Source organism: Somniosus microcephalus, unplaced genomic scaffold, assembly GCF_052327205.1.
Source record: "Somniosus microcephalus isolate GS21.2 unplaced genomic scaffold, FLI_Smic_1.0 unresolved_chr4, whole genome shotgun sequence".
Lineage (NCBI taxonomy): Eukaryota > Metazoa > Chordata > Chondrichthyes > Squaliformes > Somniosidae > Somniosus > Somniosus microcephalus.
The window spans coordinates 52,501,126-52,526,378 of NW_028225182.1; the positions used below are offsets into that span (position 1 = coordinate 52,501,126).

Consider the following 25,253-nt stretch of genomic DNA (forward strand, 5'->3'; position numbering starts at 1 on the left):
GTCTATCTCCATTTTAAATTTATTTAATGTTGCAGCTTCCACAGCTCTCTGGGGTAGCAAATTCCATAGATTTACTACCCTCCGAGTGAAGAAGTTTCTCCTCATCTCAGTTTTGAAAGGGCAGCCCCTTATTCTAAGATTATGCCCCCTAGTTCTAGTCTCACCCATCAGTGGAAACATCCTCACCGCATCCACCCGATCAAGCCCCCTCATAATCTTATATGTTTCGATAAGATCGCCTCTCATTCTTCTGAACTCCAATGAGTAGAGTCCCAACCTACTTAACCTTTCCTCATACGTCAATCCCCTCATCTCCAGAATCAACCGAGTGAACCTTCTCTGAACCGCCTCGAGAGCAAGTATATCTTTTCTTAAATATGGAAACCAAAACTGCACACAGTATTCCAGGTGTGGCCTCACCAATACCCTGTATAACTGCAGCAAGACTTCCCTGTTTTTATACTCCATCCCCCTCGCAATAAAAGCCAAGATTCCATTGGCCTTCCTGATCACCTGCTGCACCTGCACACTAACTTTTTGTGTTTCATGCACCAGGACCCCCAGATCCCTTTGTACTGTAGCACTTTGCAGTTTCTCTCCATTTAGATAACTTGCTCTTTGATTTTTTCTGCCAAAGTGCATAACCTCACACTTTCCAACATTATATTGCATCTGCCAAATCTCTGCCCACTCACTTAGCCTGTCTATGTCCTTTTGCAGGTTTTTTATGTCCTCCTCACTCACTGCTTTCCCTCCCATCTTTGTATCGTCGGCAAACTTGGATATGTTGCACTCGGTCCCTTCCTCCAAATCATTAATATAGATTGTAAAGAGTTGGGGTCCCAGCACTGACCCCTGCGGAACACCACTAGTTACTGATTGCCAGCCCGAGAATGAACCATTTATCCCAACTCTTTGTTTTCTGTTAGATAGCCAATCTTCCACCCATGCGAGTATATTACCCCCAATCCCGTGATTTCTTATCTTGATCAGTAATCTTTTGTGTGGAACCTTGTCAAATGCCTTTTGGAAGTCCAAATACACTACATCCACTGGTTCCCCTTTATCCACCCTGTATGTTACATCCTCAAAGAATTCGAGCAAATTTGTCAAACATGACTTCCCCTTCATAAAACCATGCTGACTCTGTCCGATTAAATTATGTTTATCCAAATGCTCTGTTACTGTTTCCTTAATAATGGACTCCAACATTTTGCCAACCACAGATGTTAGGCTAACTGGTCTATAGTTTCCAGCTTTTTGTCTACTTCCCTTCTTAAATAAGGGTGTTACATTAGCAGTTTTCCAATCTGCCGGGACCTTTCCTGAGTCCAGGGAGTTCTGGAAAATAATCACCAATGCATCCACAATCCCTACCGCCACTTCTCTCAAGACCCTAGGATGTAGGCCATCAGGTCCGGGGGATTTATCCGCCTTAAGTCCCATTATTTTACTGAGTACCATCTCCTTAGTGATTTTAATCATCTTTAGCTCCTCCCCCCCATTGCCCCGTTTGTCCAGTGTTGGGATATTTTTAGTGTCCTCTACTGTAAAGACTGATACAAAATATTTGTTCAGCGTCTTTGCCATCTCCATGTTCCCCACCACTAGTTTCCCGGTCCCATCCTCTAAGGGACCAACGTTCACTTTAGCCACCCTTTTTCTTTTTATATAGCTGTAGAAACTCTTGCTATCTGTTTTTATATTTTTTGCTAGTTTACTTTCATAATCTATCTTCCCTTTCTTAATTATTCTTTTAGTTATTGTTTGCTGGCTTTTAAATGCTTCCCAATCTTCTATCCTCCCACTAGATTTGGCTACTTTATATGCCCTTGTTTTCAGTCAGATACTATCCTTTATTACTTTACTAAGCCACGGATGGCTGTCTTTTCTTTTATTCCCCTTTTTCCTCAGTGGAATATATTTATCTTGAAAGATGTGAAATATCTCCTTGAATGTAGACCACTGCTCTTGTACCGTCTTACACTTTCATCTGTTTTCCCAGTCCACTTTAGTCAATTCTACTCTCATACCTTCATAGTCTCCTTTATTTAAGCTCAGCATACTGGTTTGAGATCCAACTCTCTCACCCTCAAACTGAATTTGGAATTCAACCATATTATGGTCACTCATTCCAAGGGGATCCTTTACTAGGACATTTTTTATTAATCCTGTCTCATTACACAGGACCAGATCTAAGATTGCCTGCCCCCTGGTTGGTTCAGTTACATACTGCTCAAGGAACCCGTCCCTAATACACTCTATGAACTCTTCCTCAAGGCTGCCATGCCCAATTTGATTAGTCCAGTCAATATGAAAGTTAAAATCCCCCATGATTATAGCTGTTCCCTTATTACAAGCCCCAACTATTTCCTGATTTATACTCCGACCAACAGATTTGCAACTGTTAGGAGGCCTATAGACTACGCCCACTAGTGACTTTTTCCCCTTATTATTCCTTATCTCCACCCAAACTATTTCACTATCCTGATCCTTTGACCCAATATCATTTCTGACTATTGCAGTGATTCCATCCTTGATTAACATAGCAACCCCACCTCCCTTTCCTTCCTGTCTGTCCTTCCTAATTGTCAAATACCCTTGTATGTTTAGTTCCCAGTCATGATTATCTTGCAGCCATGTTTCCGTAATGGCCACCAGATCATACCCATGTGTAGTTATTTGTACCGTCAACTCGTCAATTTTGTTACGAATGCTGCGTGCATTCAGATAAAGAACTTTCAAATATGTTTTCTGACAATTTATTCCTGCTTTTACCCCTTTTACTACTTTATTTATCGTTATACATTCTGTCCCTTCCTGACACGCTCTGGTTTTTAATTCCCCCACTGCTACCTTGCTCTATTGCCTTCTCCACTGTCATTTTTATTTTTCGCTCTCTTAAAACCTCCCCCCCACTAATTAGTTTAAAGCCCTCTCTACAGCCCTAGTTATTCGATTCGCCAGGATTCTAGTCCCAGCACTGGCCAAGTGAAGTCCATCCCAACGGAACAGCTCTCTCCTGTCCCAGTACTGATGCCAGTGTCCCAGGGAGCAAAACCCATTTCTCCCACACCAGTCTTTGAGCCACGCATTTAACTCTCTAATTTTATTTACCCTAGCCAAATTTGCACGTGGCTCAGGTAGTAATCCAGAGATTATTACCCTTGTGGTTCTGCTTTTTAATTTGGCCCCTAGCTGCTCAAACTCCCTCAGTAGAACCTCCTTCCTTGTCCTACCTATGTCATTGGTACCAACATGGACCATGACAACTGGATCCTCCCTCTCCCACTCCAAGTTTCTCTCCAGCCCAGAGGAGATGTCCTTAACCCTGGCACCGGGCAGGCAACACAGCCTTCGGGACTCTCGCTCTCGGCTGCAAAGAACTCTATCTATCCCCCTAACGATACTATCCCCTACCACTACAACATTTCTTTTATCTCCCCCCACTCCACGGTGCTGTGGCCGGGTTGCTCATCCTCCCCGCAGTCCCTGTTCCCATCCTCACAGGGAGTAAGAGCCTCAAACCTGTTGGACAAGAGCAAGGGCTGCGGCTCCTCCAACACTACCTCTTGGATCCCCGTACCTGCCTCTATCTGGAATCTGCGGACGTTACGCATCTGAATTAGTGCGGTGTGCAGTTTGAGACGGGGCCAGCTCCTTGCCATCCTGCTCTGAGGAAGAAACAAACCCTACCCGGGTCATCGCTCCCACTAGAAAACCCTACCTGGGGTCATCGCTCCCACTAGAAAACCCTACCTGGGGTCATCGCTCCCACTAGAAAACCCTACCTGGGGTCATCGCTCCCACTAGAAAACCCTACCCGGGGTCATCGCTCCCACTAGAAAACCCTACCCGGGTCATCGCTCCCACTAGAAAACCCTACCCGGGGTCATCGCTCCCACTAGAAAACCCTACCCGGGTCATCGCTCCCACTAGAAAACCCTACCTGGGGTCATCGCTCCCACTAGAAAACCCTACCCGGGGTCATCGCTCCCACTAGAAAACCCTACCTGGGGTCATCGCTCCCACTAGAAAACCCTACCCGGGTCATCGCTCCCACTAGAAAACCCTACCCGGGGTCATCGCTCCCACTAGAAAACCCTATCCGGGTCATCGCTCCCACTAGAAAACCCTACCTGGGGTCATCGCTCCCACTAGAAAACCCTACCTGGGGTCATCGCTCCCACTAGAAAACCCTACCCGGGGTCATCGCTCCCACTAGAAAACCCTATCCGGGTCATCGCTCCCACTAGAAAACCCTACCTGGGGTCATCGCTCCCACTAGAAAACCCTACCCGGGTCATCGCTCCCACTAGAAAACCCTACCTGGGTCATCGCTCCCACTAGAAAACCCTACCCAGGTCATCGCTCCCACTAGAAAACCCTACCCGGGTCATCGCTCCCACTAGAAAACCCTACCCGGGTCATCGCTCCCACTAGAAAACCCTACCCGGGTCATCGCTCCCACTAGAAAACCCTACCTGGGGTCATCGCTCCCACTAGAAAACCCTACCCAGGTCATCGCTCCCACTAGAAAACCCTACCTGGGGTCATCGCTCCCACTAGAAAACCCTACCCAGGTCATCGCTCCCACTAGAAAACCCTACCTGGGGTCATCGCTCCCACTAGAAAACCCTACCCGGGGTCATCGCTCCCACTAGAAAACCCTACCCGGGTCATCGCTCCCACTAGAAAACCCTACCTGGGTCATCGCTCCCACTAGAAAACCCTACCTGGGGTCATCGCTCCCACTAGAAAACCCTACCCGGGGTCATCGCTCCCACTAGAAAACCCTACCCGGGTCATCGCTCCCACTAGAAAACCCTACCCGGGTCATCGCTCCCACTAGAAAACCCTACCTGGGGTCATCGCTCCCACTAGAAAACCCTACCCAGGTCATCGCTCCCACTAGAAAACCCTACCCGGGGTCATCGCCCCCACTAGAAAACCCTACCCGGGTCATCGCTCCCACTAGAAAACCCTACCCGGGTCATCGCTCCCACTAGAAAACCCTACCCGGGTCATCGCTCCCACTAGAAAACCCTACCTGGGGTCATCGCTCCCACTAGAAAACCCTACCCGGGGTCATCGCTCCCACTAGAAAACCCTACCCGGGGTCATCGCTCCCACTAGAAAACCCTACCCAGGTCATCGCTCCCACTAGAAAACCCTACCTGGGGTCATCGCTCCCACTAGAAAACCCTACCCAGGTCATCGCTCCCACTAGAAAACCCTACCTGGGGTCATCGCTCCCACTAGAAAACCCTACCCAGGTCATCGCTCCCACGAGAAAACCCTACCTGGGGTCATCGCTCTCACTAGAAAACCCTACCCGGGGTCATCGCTCCCACTAGAAAACCCTACCCGGGGTCATCGCTCCCACTAGAAAACCCTACCCGGGGTCATCGCTCCCACTAGAAAACCCTACCCGGGGTCATCGCTCCCACTAGAAAACCCTACCCGGGTCATCGCTCCCACTAGAAAACCCTACCCGGGGTCATCGCTCCCACTAGAAAACCCTACCCGGGGTCATCGCTCCCACTAGAAAACCCTACCTGGGGTCATCGCTCCCACTAGAAAACCCTACCCGGGTCATCGCTCCCACTAGAAAACCCTACCCGGGTCATCGCTCCCACTAGAAAACCCTACCCGGGGTCATCGCTCCCACTAGAAAACCCTACCTGGGGTCATCGCTCCCACTAGAAAACCCTACCTGGGGTCATCGCTCCCACTAGAAAACCCTACCCGGGGTCATCGCTCCCACTAGAAAACCCTACCCGGGGTCATCGCTCCCACTAGAAAACCCTACCCGGGGTCATCGCTCCCACTAGAAAACCCTACCCGGGGTCATCGCTCCCACTAGAAAACCCTACCCGGGGTCATCGCTCCCACTAACAAATCCTACCCGGGGTCATCGCTCTCACTAGAAAACCCTACCTGGGGTCATCGCTCCCACTAGAAAACCCTACCCGGGGTCATCGCTCCCACTAACAAATCCTACCCGGGGTCATCGCTCCCACTAGAAAACCCTACCCGGGGTCATCGCTCCCACTAGAAAATCCTACCCGGGGTCATCGCTCCCACTAGAAAACCCTACCCGGGTCATCGCTCCCACTAGAAAACCCTACCCGGGTCATCGCTCCCACTAACAAATCCTACCCGGGGTCATCGCTCTCACTAGAAAACCCTACCTGGGGTCATCGCTCCCACTAGAAAACCCTACCCGGGGTCATCGCTCCCACTAGAAAACCCTACCCGGGTCATCGCTCCCACTAGAAAACCCTACCTGGGGTCATCGCTCCCACTAGAAAACGCTACCTGGGGTCATCGCTCCCACTAGAAAACCCTACCCGGGGTCATCGCTCCCACTAGAAAACCCTACCCGGGTCATCGCTCCCACTAGAAAACCCTACCTGGGGTCATCGCTCCCACTAGAAAACCCTACCCGGGTCATCGCTCCCACTAGAAAACCCTACCCGGGTCATCGCTCCCACTAGAAAACCCTACCCGGGGTCATCGCTCTCACTAGAAAACCCTACCCGGGTCATCGCTCCCACTAGAAAACCCTACCCGGGGTCATCGCTCCCACTAGAAAACCCTACCCGGGTCATCGCTCCCACTAACAAATCCTACCCGGGGTCATCGCTCTCACTAGAAAACCCTACCCGGGGTCATCGCTCCCACTAGAAAATCCTACCCGGGTCATCGCTCCCACTAGAAAACCCTACCTGGGGTCATCGCTCCCACTAGAAAACCCTACCCGGGTCATCGCTCCCACTAGAAAACCCTACCCGGGGTCATCGCTCCCACTAGAAAACCCTACCCGGGGTCATCGCTCCCACTAGAAAACCCTACCTGGGGTCATCGCTCCCACTAGAAAACCCTACCCGGGTCATCGCTCCCACTAGAAAACCCTACCCGGGTCATCGCTCCCACTAGAAAACCCTACCCGGGGTCATCGCTCCCACTAGAAAACCCTACCCGGGGTCATCGCTCCCACTAACAAATCCTACCCGGGGTCATCGCTCTCACTAGAAAACCCTACCCGGGGTCATCGCTCCCACTAGAAAACCCTACCCGGGGTCATCGCTCCCACTAGAAAACCCTACCTGGGGTCATCGCTCCCACTAGAAAACCCTACCCGGGTCATCGCTCCCACTAGAAAACCCTACCCGGGTCATCGCTCCCACTAGAAAACCCTACCCGGGGTCATCGCTCCCACTAGAAAACCCTACCCGGGGTCATCGCTCCCACTAACAAATCCTACCCGGGGTCATCGCTCTCACTAGAAAACCCTACCTGGGGTCATCGCTCCCACTAGAAAATCCTACCCGGGTCATCGCTCCCACTAGAAAACCCTACCCGGGGTCATCGCTCCCACTAACAAATCCTACCCGGGTCATCGCTCCCACTAGAAAACCCTGCCCGGGGTCATCGCTCCCACTAGAAAACCCTACCCGGGGTCATCGCTCCCACTAGAAAACCCTACCCGGGTCATCGCTCCCACTAGAAAACCCTACCCGGGTCATCGCTCCCACTAGAAAACCCTACCCGGGGTCATCGCTCTCACTAGAAAACCCTACCTGGGGTCATCGCTCCCACTAGAAAACCCTACCCGGGGTCATCGCTCCCACTAGAAAACCCTACCCGGGGTCATCGCTCCCACTAGAAAACCCTACCCGGGTCATCGCTCCCACTAGAAAACCCTACCCGGGTCATCGCTCCCACTAGAAAACCCTACCTGGGGTCATCGCTCCCACTAGAAAACCCTACCCGGGTCATCGCTCCCACTAGAAAACCCTACCCGGGTCATCGCTCCCACTAGAAAACCCTACCCAGGTCATCGCTCCCACTAGAAAACCCTACCCGGGTCATCGCTCCCACTAGAAAACCCTACCCGGGTCATCGCTCCCACTAGAAAACCCTACCCGGGTCATCGCTCCCACTAGAAAACCCTACCTGGGGTCATCGCTCCCACTAGAAAACCCTACCCAGGTCATCGCTCCCACTAGAAAACCCTACCTGGGGTCATCGCTCCCACTAGAAAACCCTACCCTGGTCATCGCTCCCACTAGAAAACCCTACCTGGGGTCATCGCTCCCACTAGAAAACCCTACCCGGGGTCATCGCTCCCACTAGAAAACCCTACCCGGGTCATCGCTCCCACTAGAAAACCCTACCTGGGTCATCGCTCCCACTAGAAAACCCTACCTGGGGTCATCGCTCCCACTAGAAAACCCTACCCGGGGTCATCGCTCCCACTAGAAAACCCTACCCGGGTCATCGCTCCCACTAGAAAACCCTACCCGGGTCATCGCTCCCACTAGAAAACCCTACCTGGGGTCATCGCTCCCACTAGAAAACCCTACCCAGGTCATCGCTCCCACTAGAAAACCCTACCCGGGGTCATCGCCCCCACTAGAAAACCCTACCCGGGTCATCGCTCCCACTAGAAAACCCTACCCGGGTCATCGCTCCCACTAGAAAACCCTACCCGGGTCATCGCTCCCACTAGAAAACCCTACCTGGGGTCATCGCTCCCACTAGAAAACCCTACCCGGGGTCATCGCTCCCACTAGAAAACCCTACCCGGGGTCATCGCTCCCACTAGAAAACCCTACCCAGGTCATCGCTCCCACTAGAAAACCCTACCTGGGGTCATCGCTCCCACTAGAAAACCCTACCCAGGTCATCGCTCCCACTAGAAAACCCTACCTGGGGTCATCGCTCCCACTAGAAAACCCTACCCAGGTCATCGCTCCCACGAGAAAACCCTACCTGGGGTCATCGCTCTCACTAGAAAACCCTACCCGGGGTCATCGCTCCCACTAGAAAACCCTACCCGGGGTCATCGCTCCCACTAGAAAACCCTACCCGGGGTCATCGCTCCCACTAGAAAACCCTACCCGGGGTCATCGCTCCCACTAGAAAACCCTACCCGGGTCATCGCTCCCACTAGAAAACCCTACCCGGGGTCATCGCTCCCACTAGAAAACCCTACCCGGGGTCATCGCTCCCACTAGAAAACCCTACCTGGGGTCATCGCTCCCACTAGAAAACCCTACCCGGGTCATCGCTCCCACTAGAAAACCCTACCCGGGTCATCGCTCCCACTAGAAAACCCTACCCGGGGTCATCGCTCCCACTAGAAAACCCTACCTGGGGTCATCGCTCCCACTAGAAAACCCTACCTGGGGTCATCGCTCCCACTAGAAAACCCTACCCGGGGTCATCGCTCCCACTAGAAAACCCTACCCGGGGTCATCGCTCCCACTAGAAAACCCTACCCGGGGTCATCGCTCCCACTAGAAAACCCTACCTGGGGTCATCGCTCCCACTAGAAAACCCTACCCGGGTCATCGCTCCCACTAGAAAACCCTACCCGGGTCATCGCTCCCACTAGAAAACCCTACCCGGGGTCATCGCTCCCACTAGAAAACCCTACCTGGGGTCATCGCTCCCACTAGAAAACCCTACCTGGGGTCATCGCTCCCACTAGAAAACCCTACCCGGGGTCATCGCTCCCACTAGAAAACCCTACCCGGGGTCATCGCTCCCACTAGAAAACCCTACCCGGGGTCATCGCTCCCACTAGAAAACCCTACCCGGGGTCATCGCTCCCACTAACAAATCCTACCCGGGGTCATCGCTCTCACTAGAAAACCCTACCTGGGGTCATCGCTCCCACTAGAAAACCCTACCCGGGGTCATCGCTCCCACTAACAAATCCTACCCGGGGTCATCGCTCCCACTAGAAAACCCTACCTGGGGTCATCGCTCCCACTAGAAAACCCTACCCGGGGTCATCGCTCCCACTAGAAAACCCTACCCGGGTCATCGCTCCCACTAGAAAACCCTACCTGGGGTCATCGCTCCCACTAGAAAACGCTACCTGGGGTCATCGCTCCCACTAGAAAACCCTACCCGGGGTCATCGCTCCCACTAGAAAACCCTACCCGGGTCATCGCTCCCACTAGAAAACCCTACCTGGGGTCATCGCTCCCACTAGAAAACCCTACCCGGGTCATCGCTCCCACTAGAAAACCCTACCCGGGTCATCGCTCCCACTAGAAAACCCTACCCGGGGTCATCGCTCTCACTAGAAAACCCTACCCGGGTCATCGCTCCCACTAGAAAACCCTACCCGGGGTCATCGCTCCCACTAGAAAACCCTACCCGGGTCATCGCTCCCACTAACAAATCCTACCCGGGGTCATCGCTCTCACTAGAAAACCCTACCCGGGGTCATCGCTCCCACTAGAAAATCCTACCCGGGTCATCGCTCCCACTAGAAAACCCTACCTGGGGTCATCGCTCCCACTAGAAAACCCTACCCGGGTCATCGCTCCCACTAGAAAACCCTACCCGGGGTCATCGCTCCCACTAGAAAACCCTACCCGGGGTCATCGCTCCCACTAGAAAACCCTACCTGGGGTCATCGCTCCCACTAGAAAACCCTACCCGGGTCATCGCTCCCACTAGAAAACCCTACCCGGGTCATCGCTCCCACTAGAAAACCCTACCCGGGGTCATCGCTCCCACTAGAAAACCCTACCCGGGGTCATCGCTCCCACTAACAAATCCTACCCGGGGTCATCGCTCTCACTAGAAAACCCTACCCGGGGTCATCGCTCCCACTAGAAAACCCTACCCGGGGTCATCGCTCCCACTAGAAAACCCTACCTGGGGTCATCGCTCCCACTAGAAAACCCTACCCGGGTCATCGCTCCCACTAGAAAACCCTACCCGGGGTCATCGCTCCCACTAGAAAACCCTACCCGGGGTCATCGCTCCCACTAGAAAACCCTACCCGGGGTCATCGCTCCCACTAACAAATCCTACCCGGGGTCATCGCTCTCACTAGAAAACCCTACCTGGGGTCATCGCTCCCACTAGAAAATCCTACCCGGGTCATCGCTCCCACTCGAAAACCCTACCCGGGGTCATCGCTCCCACTAACAAATCCTACCCGGGTCATCGCTCCCACTAGAAAACCCTGCCCGGGGTCATCGCTCCCACTAGAAAACCCTACCCGGGGTCATCGCTCCCACTAGAAAACCCTACCCGGGTCATCGCTCCCACTAGAAAACCCTACCTGGGGTCATCGCTCCCACTAGAAAATCCTACCCGGGTCATCGCTCCCACTAGAAAACCCTACCCGGGGTCATCGCTCCCACTAGAAAACCCTACCTGGGGTCATCGCTCCCACTAGAAAACCCTACCCGGGTCATCGCTCCCACTAGAAAACCCTACCCGGGTCATCGCTCCCACTAGAAAACCCTACCTGGGGTCATCGCTCCCACTAGAAAATCCTACCCGGGTCATCGCTCCCACTAGAAAACCCTACCCGGGGTCATCGCTCCCACTAGAAAACCCTACCCGGGTCATCGCTCCCACTAGAAAACCCTACCCGGGGTCATCGCTCCCACTAGAAAATCCTACCCGGGTCATCGCTCCCACTAGAAAACCCTACCCGGGGTCATCGCTCCCACTAGAAAACCCTACCTGGGTCATCGCTCCCACTAGAAAACCCTACCCGGGGTCATCGCTCCCACTAGAAAACCCTACCCGGGGTCATCGCTCCCACTAGAAAACCCTACCTGGGGTCATCGCTCCCACTAGAAAACCCTACCCGGGTCATCGCTCCCACTAGAAAACCCTACCCGGGTCATCGCTCCCACTAGAAAACCCTACCCGGGGTCATCGCTCCCACTAGAAAACCCTACCTGGGGTCATCGCTCCCACTAGAAAACCCTACCTGGGGTCATCGCTCCCACTAGAAAACCCTACCTGGGGTCATCGCTCCCACTAGAAAACCCTACCCGGGGTCATCGCTCCCACTAGAAAACCCTACCCGGGGTCATCGCTCCCACTAGAAAACCCTACCCGGGGTCATCGCTCCCACTAACAAATCCTACCCGGGGTCATCGCTCTCACTAGAAAACCCTACCTGGGGTCATCGCTCCCACTAGAAAACCCTACCCGGGGTCATCGCTCCCACTAACAAATCCTACCCGGGGTCATCGCTCCCACTAGAAAACCCTACCCGGGGTCATCGCTCCCACTAGAAAACCCTACCCGGGGTCATCGCTCTCACTAGAAAACCCTACCCGGGTCATCGCTCCCACTAACAAATCCTACCCGGGGTCATCGCTCTCACTAGAAAACCCTACCCGGGGTCATCGCTCCCACTAGAAAATCCTACCCGGGGTCATCGCTCCCACTAGAAAACCCTACCCGGGTCATCGCTCCCACTAGAAAACCCTACCCGGGTCATCGCTCCCACTAACAAATCCTACCCGGGGTCATCGCTCTCACTAGAAAACCCTACCTGGGGTCATCGCTCCCACTAGAAAACCCTACCCGGGGTCATCGCTCCCACTAGAAAACCCTACCCGGGTCATCGCTCCCACTAGAAAACCCTACCTGGGGTCATCGCTCCCACTAGAAAACCCTACCCGGGGTCATCGCTCCCACTAGAAAACCCTACCCGGGGTCATCGCTCCCACTAGAAAACCCTACCCGGGTCATCGCTCCCACTAGAAAACCCTACCCGGGGTCATCGCTCCCACTGGAAAACCCTACCTGGGGTCATCGCTCCCACTAGAAAACCCTACCCGGGTCATCGCTCCCACTAGAAAACCCTACCCGGGTCATCGCTCCCACTAGAAAACCCTACCCGGGGTCATCGCTCTCACTAGAAAACCCTACCCGGGTCATCGCTCCCACTAGAAAACCCTACCCGGGGTCATCGCTCCCACTAGAAAACCCTACCCGGGTCATCGCTCCCACTAACAAATCCTACCCGGGGTCATCGCTCTCACTAGAAAACCCTACCCGGGGTCATCGCTCCCACTAGAAAATCCTACCCGGGTCATCGCTCCCACTAGAAAACCCTACCTGGGGTCATCGCTCCCACTAGAAAACCCTACCCGGGTCATCGCTCCCACTAGAAAACCCTACCCGGGGTCATCGCTCCCACTAGAAAACCCTACCCGGGGTCATCGCTCCCACTAGAAAACCCTACCTGGGGTCATCGCTCCCACTAGAAAACCCTACCCGGGTCATCGCTCCCACTAGAAAACCCTACCCGGGTCATCGCTCCCACTAGAAAACCCTACCCGGGGTCATCGCTCCCACTAGAAAACCCTACCCGGGGTCATCGCTCCCACTAACAAATCCTACCCGGGGTCATCGCTCTCACTAGAAAACCCTACCCGGGGTCATCGCTCCCACTAGAAAACCCTACCCGGGGTCATCGCTCCCACTAGAAAACCCTACCTGGGGTCATCGCTCCCACTAGAAAACCCTACCCGGGTCATCGCTCCCACTAGAAAACCCTACCCGGGGTCATCGCTCCCACTAGAAAACCCTACCCGGGGTCATCGCTCCCACTAACAAATCCTACCCGGGGTCATCGCTCTCACTAGAAAACCCTACCTGGGGTCATCGCTCCCACTAGAAAACCCTACCTGGGGTCATCGCTCCCACTAGAAAACCCTACCCGGGGTCATCGCTCCCACTAGAAAACCCTACCCGGGGTCATCGCTCCCACTAACAAATCCTACCCGGGGTCATCGCTCTCACTAGAAAACCCTACCTGGGGTCATCGCTCCCACTAGAAAACCCTACCCGGGTCATCGCTCCCACTAGAAAACCCTACCCGGGGTCATCGCTCCCACTAGAAAACCCTACCCGGGGTCATCGCTCCCACTAACAAATCCTACCCGGGGTCATCGCTCTCACTAGAAAACCCTACCCGGGGTCATCGCTCCCACTAGAAAACCCTACCCGGGGTCATCGCTCCCACTAACAAATCCTACCCGGGTCATCGCTCCCACTAGAAAACCCTGCCCGGGGTCATCGCTCCCACTAGAAAACCCTACCCGGGGTCATCGCTCCCACTAGAAAACCCTACCCGGGTCATCGCTCCCACTAGAAAACCCTACCTGGGGTCATCGCTCCCACTAGAAAATCCTACCCGGGTCATCGCTCCCACTAGAAAACCCTACCCGGGGTCATCGCTCCCACTAGAAAACCCTACCTGGGGTCATCGCTCCCACTAGAAAACCCTACCCGGGTCATCGCTCCCACTAGAAAACCCTACCCGGGTCATCGCTCCCACTAGAAAACCCTACCTGGGGTCATCGCTCCCACTAGAAAATCCTACCCGGGTCATCGCTCCCACTAGAAAACCCTACCCGGGGTCATCGCTCCCACTAGAAAACCCTACCTGGGGTCATCGCTCCCACTAGAAAATCCTACCCGGGTCATCGCTCCCACTAGAAAACCCTACCCGGGGTCATCGCTCCCACTAGAAAACCCTACCTGGGGTCATCGCTCCCACTAGAAAACCCTACCCGGGTCATCGCTCCCACTAGAAAACCCTACCCGGGTCATCGCTCCCACTAACAAATCCTACCCGGGGTCATCGCTCCCACTAGAAAACCCTACCTGGGGTCATCGCTCCCACTAACAAATCCTACCCGGGGTCATCGCTCCCACTAGAAAACCCTACTTGGGGTCATCGCTCCCACTAGAAAACCCTACCCGGGGTCATCGCTCCCACTAACTCTCCCAAGCCTCACATTTGTTTGCGCAGTCTCCGGGTGAGCTGCCTGCTCCACTTGTCCTCCTCCTCCTGCAGTCTCCTCGCCGCCCGCAGGTTCTCCCGAACTCGCCGGCTCTTCTGCTCGTTGGCGGTGAGATGCTGCTGAACTGCAACAGGAAGCGAGACGGGTAATTAAATCACCGAGGACACCCGTCTATACACAACTACACACAGAAACACACACAGAAACACAGAGACTCCAGAAACACGGAGACACACAGACACAGAAACAGAAACAAAGACACAGAAACACAGAAACAGACACAGAAACACACAGACACACACACAGACACACACACACAGAAACAAACACAGAAACACAGACACACTCACAGACACAGGCATAAACAGACACACACTCAAACACTCACACACTCTCACAGATAGATATACACACACACAGGCATAAACACACACACAGACATTTAAACACACACACACATATACAGAGACACAAGGTATAAACACACAGACACACACACATAGGCCTGTACACACAGACATACACATATATAGGCCTGTATATATACAGACACACATATAGGCCTGTACACACACACACACACATATAGGCCTGTATACACACATAGGCCTGTATACACACACACACATATAGGCCTGTATATACACACACACACACATATAGGCCTGTATATACACACACACACATATAGGCCTGTATATACACACACACACACATATAGGCCTGTATATACACACACACATATAGGCCTGTATATACACACACACACATATAGGCCTGTATATACACACACACATATAGGCCTGTATATACACACACACATATAGGCCTGTATATACACACACACATATAGGCCTGTATATACACACACACACATAGGCCTGTATATACACACACACACATATAGGCCTGTACACACACACACATAGGCCTGTACACACACACACACATAGGCCTGTACACACATAGGCCTGTACACACACAGGCCTGTACACACACACATATAGGCCTGTACACACACACACACACACATATAGGCCTGTACACACACACACACATATAGGCCTGTATACACACACATATAGGCCTGTACATACACACACACATATAGGCCTGTATACACACACACACACACACACATATAGGCCTGTATACACACACACACACATATAGGCCTGTATACACACACACACATACATATAGGCCTGTATACACACACACACACATATAGGCCTGTATACACACACACACATATAGGCCTGTATATACACACACACACATATAGGCCTGTATATACACACACACACACATATAGGCCTGTATATACACACACACACACATATAGGCCTGTATATACACACACACATATAGGTCTGTATATACACACACACATATAGGCCTGTATATACACACACACATATAGGCCTGTATATACACACACACATATAGGCCTGTATATACACACACACATATAGGCCTGTATATACACACACACATATAGGCCTGTATATACACACACACATATAGGCCTGTATATACACACACACACATATAGGCCTGTACACACACACACACATAGGCCTGTACACACACACACACATAGGCCTGTACACACACAGGCCTGTACACACACACACACACATATAGGCCTGTACACACACACACACACATATAGGCCTGTATACACACACACACATATAGGCCTGTACACACACACACACATATAGGCCTGTACACACACACACACATATAGGCCTGTATACACACACATATAGGCCTGTACATACACACACACATATAGGCCTGTATACACACACACACACATATAGGCCTGTATACACACACACACACACATATAGGCCTGTATACACACACACACACACACATATAGGCCTGTATACACACACATATAGGCCTGTATACACACACACACATATAGGCCTGTATACACACACACACATATAGGCCTGTATATACACACACACATATAGGCCTGTATATACACACACACATATAGGCCTGTATACACACACACATATAGGCCTGTATACACACACACATATAGGCCTGTATACACACACACACACACATATAGGCCTGTATACACACACACACACATATAGGCCTGTATACACACACACATATAGGCCTGTATACACACACACATATAGGCCTGTATATACACACACACACATATAGGCCTGTATATACACACACACACATATAGGCCTGTATATACACACACACACAGACAGACAGGCCTGTATATACACACACACAGACCTACACACACATATAGGCCTGTATATACACACACACAGACCTACACACACACATATAGGCCTGTATACACACACATATAGGCCTGTATACACACACACATAGGCCTGTATATACACACACACACACACATATAGGCCTGTATATACACACACACACATATAGGCCTGTATATACACACACACACACACATATAGGCCTGTATATACACACACACACACATATAGGCCTGTACACACACACACACACATATAGGCCTGTATACACACACATATAGGCCTGTACATACACACACACATATAGGCCTGTATACACACACACACACACACATATAGGCCTGTATACACACACACACACACACATATAGGCCTGTATACACACACACACACATATAGGCCTGTATACACACACATATAGGCCTGTATACACACACACACATATAGGCCTGTATACACACACACACATATAGGCCTGTATACACACACACACATATATAGGCCTGTATACACACACACACATATAGGCCTGTATACACACACACACATATAGGCCTGTATACACACACACACATATAGGCCTGTATACACACACACACATATAGGCCTGTATACACACACACATATAGGCCTGTATACACACACACACATATAGGCCTGTATACACACACACACATATAGGCCTGTATATACACACACACACATATAGGCCTGTATACACACACACATATAGGCCTGTATACACACACACACATATAGGCCTGTATACACACACACATATAGGCCTGTATACACACACACATATAGGCCTGTATACACACACACACACAGACAGACAGGCCTGTATATACACACAACCAGACCTACACACACATATAGGCCTGTATATACACACATATAGGCCTGTATACACACACACATAGGCCTGTATATACACACACACACACATATAGGCCTGTATATACACACACACATATAGGCCTGTATATACACACACACACACATATAGGCCTGTACACACACACACACATATAGGCCTGTATACACACACACATATAGGCCTGTACATACACACACACATATAGGCCTGTATACACACACACACACACATATAGGCCTGTATACACACACACACACATATAGGCCTGTATACACACACACACACATATAGGCCTGTATACACACACATATAGGCCTGTATACACACACACACATATAGGCCTGTATACACACACACACATATAGGCCTGTATACACACACACACACATATAGGCCTGTATACACACACACACATATAGGCCTGTATACACACACACACATATAGGCCTGTATACACACACACACATATAGGCCTGTATACACACACACACATATAGGCCTGTATATACACACACACACATATAGGCCTGTATACACACACACATATAGGCCTGTATACACACACACACATAGGCCTGTATACACACACACATATAGGCCTGTATACACACACACATATAGGCCTGTATACACACACACATAGGCCTGTATATACACACACACAGACCTACACACACACATATAGGCCTGTATACACACACATATAGGCCTGTATACACACACACATAGGCCTGTATATACACACACACACACACATATAGGCCTGTATATACACACACACACATATAGGCCTGTATATACACACACACACACATATAGGCCTGTATATACACACACACACACATATAGGCCTGTACACACACACACACACATATAGGCCTGTATACACACACATATAGGCCTGTACATACACACACACATATAGGCCTGTATACACACACACACACACATATAGGCCTGTATACACACACACACACACACACATATAGGCCTGTATACACACACACACACATATAGGCCTGTATACACACACATATAGGCCTGTATACACACACACACATATAGGCCTGTATACACACACACACATATATAGGCCTGTATACACACACACACATATAGGCCTGTATACACACACACATATAGGCCTGTATACACACACACACATATAGGCCTGTATACACACACACACATATAGGCCTGTATATACACACACACACATATAGGCCTGTATACACACACACATATAGGCCTGTATACACACACACACATATAGGCCTGTATACACACACACATATAGGCCTGTATACACACACACATATAGGCCTGTATACACACACACACACAGACAGACAGGCCTGTATATACACACAACCAGACCTACACACACATATAGGCCTGTATATACACACATATAGGCCTGTATACACACACACATAGGCCTGTATATACACACACACACACATATAGGCCTGTATATACACACACACATATAGGCCTGTATATACACACACACACACATATAGGCCTGTACACACACACACACATATAGGCCTGTATACACACACACATATAGGCCTGTACATACACACACACATATAGGCCTGTATACACACACACACACACATATAGGCCTGTATACACACACACACACATATAGGCCTGTATACACACACACACACATATAGGCCTGTATACACACACATATAGGCCTGTATACACACACACACATATAGGCCTGTATACACACACACACATATAGGCCTGTATACACACACACACATATAGGCCTGTATACACACACACACATATAGGCCTGTATACACACACACACATATAGGCCTGTATACACACACACACATATAGGCCTGTATACACACACACACATATAGGCCTGTATACACACACACACATATAGGCCTGTATATACACACACACACATATAGGCCTGTATACACACACACATATAGGCCTGTATACACACACACACATAGGCCTGTATACACACACACATATAGGCCTGTATACACACACACATATAGGCCTGTATACACACACACATATAGGCCTGTATACACACACACATATAGGCCTGTATATACACACACACACATATAGCCCTGTATACACACACAGACAGGCCTGTATATACACACACAGACCTACACACACATATAGGCCTGTATATACACACACACAGACCTACACACACACATATAGGCCTGTATACACACACACACACACACATATAGGCCTGTATACACACACACACACACACATATAGGCCTGTATACACACACACACACACATATAGGCCTGTATATACACACACACACACATATATAGGCCTGTATATACACACACACACACAGACAGGCCTGTATATACACACACACAGACCTACACACACACACACACATATAGGCCTGTATATACACACACACAGACATACACACACACACACATATAGGCCTGTATATACACACACACACACATATAGGCCTGTATATACACACACACACATATAGGCCTGTATATACACACACACACACATATAGGCCTGTATATACACACACACACAGACAGGCCTGTATATACACACACACAGACCTACACACACACACACACACACACACACACACACACATATAGGCCTGTATATACACACACACAGACCTACACACACACATATAGGCCTGTATACACACACACACACACACACACACATATAGGCCTGTATATACACACACACATATAGGCCTGTACACACACACAGACCTACACACACACACAGGCCTGTATACACACGCACACACATAGGCCTGTACACACAGGCCTGTATACACACACCCCGCCATTACTCACTCTCCTGTTCCTGCAGCACATGGGCGATTGTCTGATCCTCGAGGATCCGGAACTTTTGGCATACTGCAAGAGAGACCATGGGAAGGAATCAGGAATTAACTCACACTCGGCCTGCCCCGGTGAGGGTCAAGGTGTCTCCAGGTGCAGGGCACCTGTGTAGATCAGCTAAGGCCAGGATCACCCCTTGGTCGAATATCCTGCTGACACTCAGTGTCCAGACTCAAACAGGAAGACGCCGACAGTGGGGTGGTGTTGGAGAACGTCTAACCTTATATTCGGCAAGAGTCAGGGCAGATTTTGAAATGTTCATCCTTGTGTTCAAATCCCTCCATGGCCCTCGCCCCTCCCTATCTCTGTAACCTCCTCCAGCCCCACAACCCTCCCGAGATATCTGCACTCCTCCAATCCTGGCCTCTTGCGCATCCCCGATTTCCATCGGAGGAATGATGTTTGACAAATTTACTAGAGTTTTTTGAGGATGTAACGAGCAGGGTGGATAAAGGGGAACCAGTAGATGTAGTGTATTTGGATTTCATGAAGGCATTCGCTAAGAAGACGACGACTTGCATTTATATAGCACCTTTCACGACCACCGGACATCTCAAAGCGTTTTACAGCCAATGAAGTACTTTTTGAAGTGGAGTCACTGTTGTAATGTAGGAAACACGGCAGCCAATTTGCGCACAGCAAGCTCCCACAAACAGCAATGTGATAATGACTGGATAATCTGTTTTAGTGACATTGGTTGAGGGATAAATATTGGCCCCAGGACACCGGGGAGAACTCCCCCCCCCGCTCTTCTTCGAAATAGTGCCATGGGATCTTTTACGTCCACCCGAGAGGGCAGACGGGGCCTCGGTTTAACGTCTCATCCGAAAGACGGCACCTCCGACAGTGCAGCGCTCCCTCAGCACTGCACTGGGGTGTCAGCCCAGGTGCCACTGCACAAGATAAGAGCTCATGGGGTTGGGGGTAATATATTAGCATGGATAGAGGATTGGCTAACTAACAGAAAGCAGAGAGTCGGGATAAATGGGTCATTTTCAGGTTGGCAAACTGTAACTAGCGGGGTGCCGCAGGGATCAGTGCTGGGGCCTCAACTATTTACAATCTACATTAATGACTTGGATGAAGGGACCGAGTGTAATGTAGCCAAATTTGCTGATGATACAAAGATAGGTGGGAAAGCAAATTGTGAGGACACAAAGTGTCTGCAAAGGGATACAGACAGGCCAAGCGAGTGGGCAGGAATCCGGCAGATGGAGCATAATGTGGGAAAATGCGAGGTTATCCACTTTGGTAGGAAGAATAAAAAAGCAAATTATTATTTAAATGGCGAGAGACTACAAAATGCTGCGGTCCAGAGGGATCTGGGGGTCCTCGTGCATGAAACACAAAAAGTTAGCATGCAGGTACAGCAAGTAATTAGGAAGGCAAATGGAGTGTTGGCCTTTATTGCAAAAGAAAAGGAGTATAAAAGTAGGGACGTCCTGTTACAACTGTACAGGGTGTTGGTGAGACCACACCTGGAATACTGCGTACAGTTTTAGTCTCCTTATTTAAGGAGGGATATACTTGCATTGGAGGCAGTTCAGAGAAGGTTCACGAGGTTAATTCCTGAGATGAAGGGGTTGTCTTATGAGGAAAGGTTGAGCAGGTTGGGCCTATACTCATTGGAGTTTAGAGGAATGAGAGGGGATCTTATTGAAACGTATAAGATTCTGAGGGGGCTCGACAGGGTGGATGCAGAGAGGATGTTTCCCCTCGTGGGGGAATCTAGAACTAGGGGGCATAGTTTCAGGATAAGGGGTCGCCCATTTAAGACGGAGATGAGGAGGAATTTCTTCTCTCAGAGGATCGTGAATCTTTGGAATCCTCTTCCCCAGAGAGCTGTGGAGGCTGGGTCATTGAATATATTCTAGGTGGAGATAGACAGATTTTTGAACGATAAGGGAGTCGAGGGTTATGGGGAGCGGGCGGGAAAGTGGACTTGAGGGCAAGATCGGATCAGCCATGATCTTATTGAATGGCGGAGCAGGCTCGAGGGGCCGAATGGCCGACTCCTGCTCCTATTTCTTATTTCTTATCGCTCCACCATTGGCGGCCGTGCCTTCAGCTGCCTGGGCCCCGAGCTCTGGAATTCCCTCCCTAAACCTCTCCGCCTCTCTCCCCTCCTTTAAGACGCTGCTTAAAACCTGCCTCTTTGACCGAGCTTTTGGTCACCTGTCCTAATATCTCATGTGGCTCGGTGTCAGATTTTGTTTTATTACACTCCTATGCAGCGCCCTGGGACGTTTTACTATGTTAAAGGTGCTGTATAAATCAAGTTGCTGTTATTATTGATAAAGGGCGAGGCCCGGGTTTTTAAAAAAACTGCAATAAATCTGAGGAGTGCAAAATTTATCGTAAAGTTTAGCCACCGACCGTTCGATTCTCTGCAGCCAGTGTTGGAAATTTACATTCAATTTCTTACCATCTTGGACTCGATTCCGTCCCCTCTCCCCATCCTCCATCTCTTTCCTGGCTATCTGCTCGACATCAGGTCCCGGTGACCTCCACCAAGTCGGCAGGACCCTCGGTGCTCATTGCGCGCTCATGGTGTCTCAGAGTGTCAGGTTCAGCTCTTCGGCCCAAACATGCTCGGTTAGTCCATCCTGGCTTCTCAGGAACGCAGATTCCGCAGACGGGTCTCTCCGTACGGGACACCCCGGCTTACCGACGCACGTTTACTGTGGTCACCAGTCCGCTTTGTGGCTCAGCCAGTAGTTTGGTTTACCGTGTTTCACAGTGCTGCCTCACCAGGTAAATTAGTGTCTGTCTAAATGAAGTTTAGCCTCGTTAGCACTTGTTCCATCACCGGCTCGTTAGCACTTGTTCCATCACCGGCTCGAACACTGTTCCGTTTGAGTTACTGAGGTTAGGATGTAGTTTCTCGATTAGTTACAATATTTCAATTAATTACTGCAGCTTGATTAGTTACTATGATTTGATTAGTTACTGCAGTTTATTATTGGTTAACTGCACTAGTTATGTTAGTTAAAGAAAGTTATGTTCGTTCCTGTATTTTAATGATTAGCTCCTGTAGAATATTGATTCGTTGTTCAGCAGTTACTGTCAGCTAAAGATCAGTTACTAGTGTTTGATCGGTTACTGTAGTTTGATTAGTTCCTGTAGTTTGATCAGTTCCTGTAGTTTAATGATCAGTTCCTGTAGTTTGACCAGTTCCTATAGTTTAATTACTCAGGGTTTGGGATTAGTTGCTGTCATTTGATCAGTTCCTGTAGTTTAATGATCAGTTCCTGGAGTTTGATCAGTTCCTGGAGTTTGATCAGTTCCTGTAGCTTAATGATCAGTTCCTGGAGTTTGATCAGTTCCTGTAGCTTAATGATCAGTCCCTGGAGTTTAATGATCAGTTCCTGGAGTTTGATCAGTTCCTGTAGCTTAATGATCACTTCCTGTAGTTTAATGATCAGTCCCTGTAGTTTAATGATCAGTTCCTGGAGTTTGATCAGTTCATGTAGTTGTTTGATCAGTCCCTGTAGTTTAATGATCAGTTCCTGGAGTTCGCTGATTCCTGCGGTTTGCTGATCTCAGTGAGCAGTCGCTGGGCCTGATCCGGCTCCTGGCTGTCGGCCTCTCGCTGTCTCTGAGCCCCGCTCTCCGGGCCTCTGTCGGTGTCTCTGGGCCGGGCCTCGCTCAGTCTCGGGGCCTCAGTCTCTGGGCCCCGCTCCCCGAGTCTCCGGACCTCTCTCAGTCTCGGTGCCTCACCTGTCTGTCTGTGTCTGTGTCTCTGAGCCGGGCCGGGCCGGGCCTCACCTGTCTGTCTGTGTCTCTGGGTTGGGCCTCACCTGTCTGTCCCGCCCTCACCTGGCGGACGGATCCTCTCGCGGCCCAAACCGCACCCACTTCAAAACCGCGAGTGTGGCCCTGCCACTGACTGCTCTCCACAGCCCAGCCCTGTGCTCTCTCTCTCTGTTAATTGATAGATTGACTATAACCTGGTGTTGTGTGACTTCTTACATTTGTCTACCCCAGTCCAACACCGGCATCTCCACACCATCGCTGTTAATTGATGGCAGCTTTTTTTCTTATCACCCGGGAGCAGAGTAGTAGCATGCAATTGCTACAGATTTTAATTATTGGAGATTTTTAAAAAAATTAATTTTCTCTTTTTCTCTCAATGCAATCTTTCTTTCCCTCGCTTTTTTTGCTTTCTGTACCTGATTTGACATTGTAATCACTATTCTAACCTGTAATCACTATTCTAACCTGTAATCACTATTCTAACCTGTAATCACTATTCTAACCTGTAATCACTATTCTAACCTGTAATCACTATTCTAACTTGTAATCACTATTCTAACCTGTAATCACTATTCTAACCTGTAATCACTATTCTAACCTGTAATCACTATTCTAACTTGAAATCACTATTCTAACTTGTAATCACTATTCTAACTTGAAATCACTATTCTAACTTGAAATCACTATTCTAACCTGTAATCACTATTCTAACCTGTAATCACTATTCTAACCTGTAATCACTATTCTAACTTGTAATCACTATTCTAACTTGAAATCACTATTCTAACTTGTAATCACTATTCTAACTTGAAATCACTATTCTAACCTGTAATC

The 25,253-nt window shown here is 50.0% G+C and overlaps 1 protein-coding gene across 1 annotated transcript in view; it reads right to left on the reverse strand.

The window, feature by feature from the left end:
• The window catches only part of LOC147091092 (uncharacterized), a 44,333-nt gene extending 19,762 nt beyond the window's left edge, over positions 1-24,571 (reverse strand). Inside the window, exons 1-3 of the mRNA XM_085977552.1 lie at positions 23,089-24,571; positions 20,616-20,678; positions 14,592-14,721 (exon numbers count right to left, since the gene is read on the reverse strand). Coding sequence (XP_085833678.1) covers positions 14,592-14,721; positions 20,616-20,678; positions 23,089-23,128 — 233 coding nt within the window. The 5' untranslated portion in view covers positions 23,129-24,571. The remainder of the gene's footprint in view (positions 1-14,591; positions 14,722-20,615; positions 20,679-23,088) is intronic.
• Positions 24,572-25,253: the final 682 nt, after the last annotated feature.